Source organism: Haplochromis burtoni, unplaced genomic scaffold (genome assembly GCF_018398535.1).
Source record: "Haplochromis burtoni strain Fernald_Lab_line unplaced genomic scaffold, NCSU_Asbu1 Contig_243, whole genome shotgun sequence".
NCBI lineage: Eukaryota > Metazoa > Chordata > Actinopteri > Cichliformes > Cichlidae > Haplochromis > Haplochromis burtoni.
The window spans coordinates 937,530-938,768 of record NW_024582604.1 but is presented as its reverse complement, the minus strand read 5'-3'; the positions used below and the strand labels follow the sequence as shown (position 1 = coordinate 938,768).

General features: G+C 37.1%; 1 protein-coding gene across 2 annotated transcripts in view; it reads left to right on the top strand.

Annotated features, from left to right (window-relative positions):
* Positions 1-270: 270 nt before the first annotated feature.
* prg4a (proteoglycan 4a) overlaps positions 271-1,239 on the top strand; it is an 8,842-nt gene continuing 7,873 nt past the window's right edge. For both annotated transcript variants that reach the window (XM_005938179.3, XM_005938178.3), the window contains exons 1-2: positions 271-525; positions 937-1,053. In XM_005938179.3, coding sequence (XP_005938241.1) covers positions 453-525; positions 937-1,053 — 190 coding nt within the window. In that variant the 5' untranslated portion in view covers positions 271-452. The remainder of the gene's footprint in view (positions 526-936; positions 1,054-1,239) is intronic.

Below are 1,239 nucleotides of genomic sequence, written 5' to 3'. Positions count from 1 at the left end.
GGTATCACACGGAAGCAAATGTCTGTACAAATACTTGTAGTAAACATAGCTTCTGATTTAGTGCTCCTTTTTACTTTCAAAGTGCTTTACAGCACATTTGATCTCAAATACGTAAATATTATTTATGTTACTGGAGTAATTAATCTAATTACTTTTTACTTTAAGTCTTGAAAGACGTTACTCTGTGTAGGAGTTGATTTACTGACAGTGTAGGAAGTTTAAATGCATGTTGGCAGTTTTTAATTAGTCTGTGGGTGTACTGCCAGTGTGTGTTTGTGTGTGCTGCTAATTAAAAGTGTCCTGTTCGTGTGTGCTTTTGTCTCATATATAAGACCAACAGACAGCAGATGACAGACAGAGTAGAAGAGGCGAGGTGACACACTGAGGAGGTAACTAACTACTGATTATCTCACTTAGATCTGATCTGATATTGCTCACGGATAAAGGTGAAGATGGTGATGATGATTATATCACTGGGGCTTCTCTTTGTTGGACTTGGTATGACATCAGCTGCTGCTGGCCCAGGTATACATCAACATTTACATTTAATCTGTTTTTCTACAATATCGTGCTGTGATGTCTAAAAGATGTATTTATTGTCGGAGAATGCACTTACTAAAACAGTTAACATCCTCAGATCTCTAGTTATGTACCTAGCATGCCATGTTTATCTGTCTACAGTTTTCTAGCTACGTACCTAAAATACCAAATCACTCCACTGGCAATTCCTTGGATGCATCCTTTTTGATCTTCTAATATCCAGTAATGCATTTGTCCTGTTTTGCGCTGTATCATTTTGCATTTTACAAAGAGAAATCTTAAATAATGTCTCTACTATGCATAATATAAAAATGCTAATAAAGAATACTGAACCCAATAACTATAAAATAGATAGAAATTAAATTATGACTCAAGTCACATTTCTTCTGTCTTCAGGCAGCTGTGTGGGTCGATGCGGTGAGGTTTTCAACAGAGGCTGGCAGTGTAAGTGTGACTTCAGCTGCCTGCAACATAATGAGTGCTGCCAGGACTTTGAGGCTACATGCACCATCGGTGAGACAGATACAATAACAGCCTAAAAAAACAAAGCTTAAAAACATACAAGTCTACACATTTTACACCTCTTCTTTTTGTAGACGAGTATTAAGATTAGAGATGGACCGATCCGATATTACGTATCGGTATCGGTCCGATACTGACCTAAATTACTGGATCGGATATCGGAGAAAAATAAAAAAT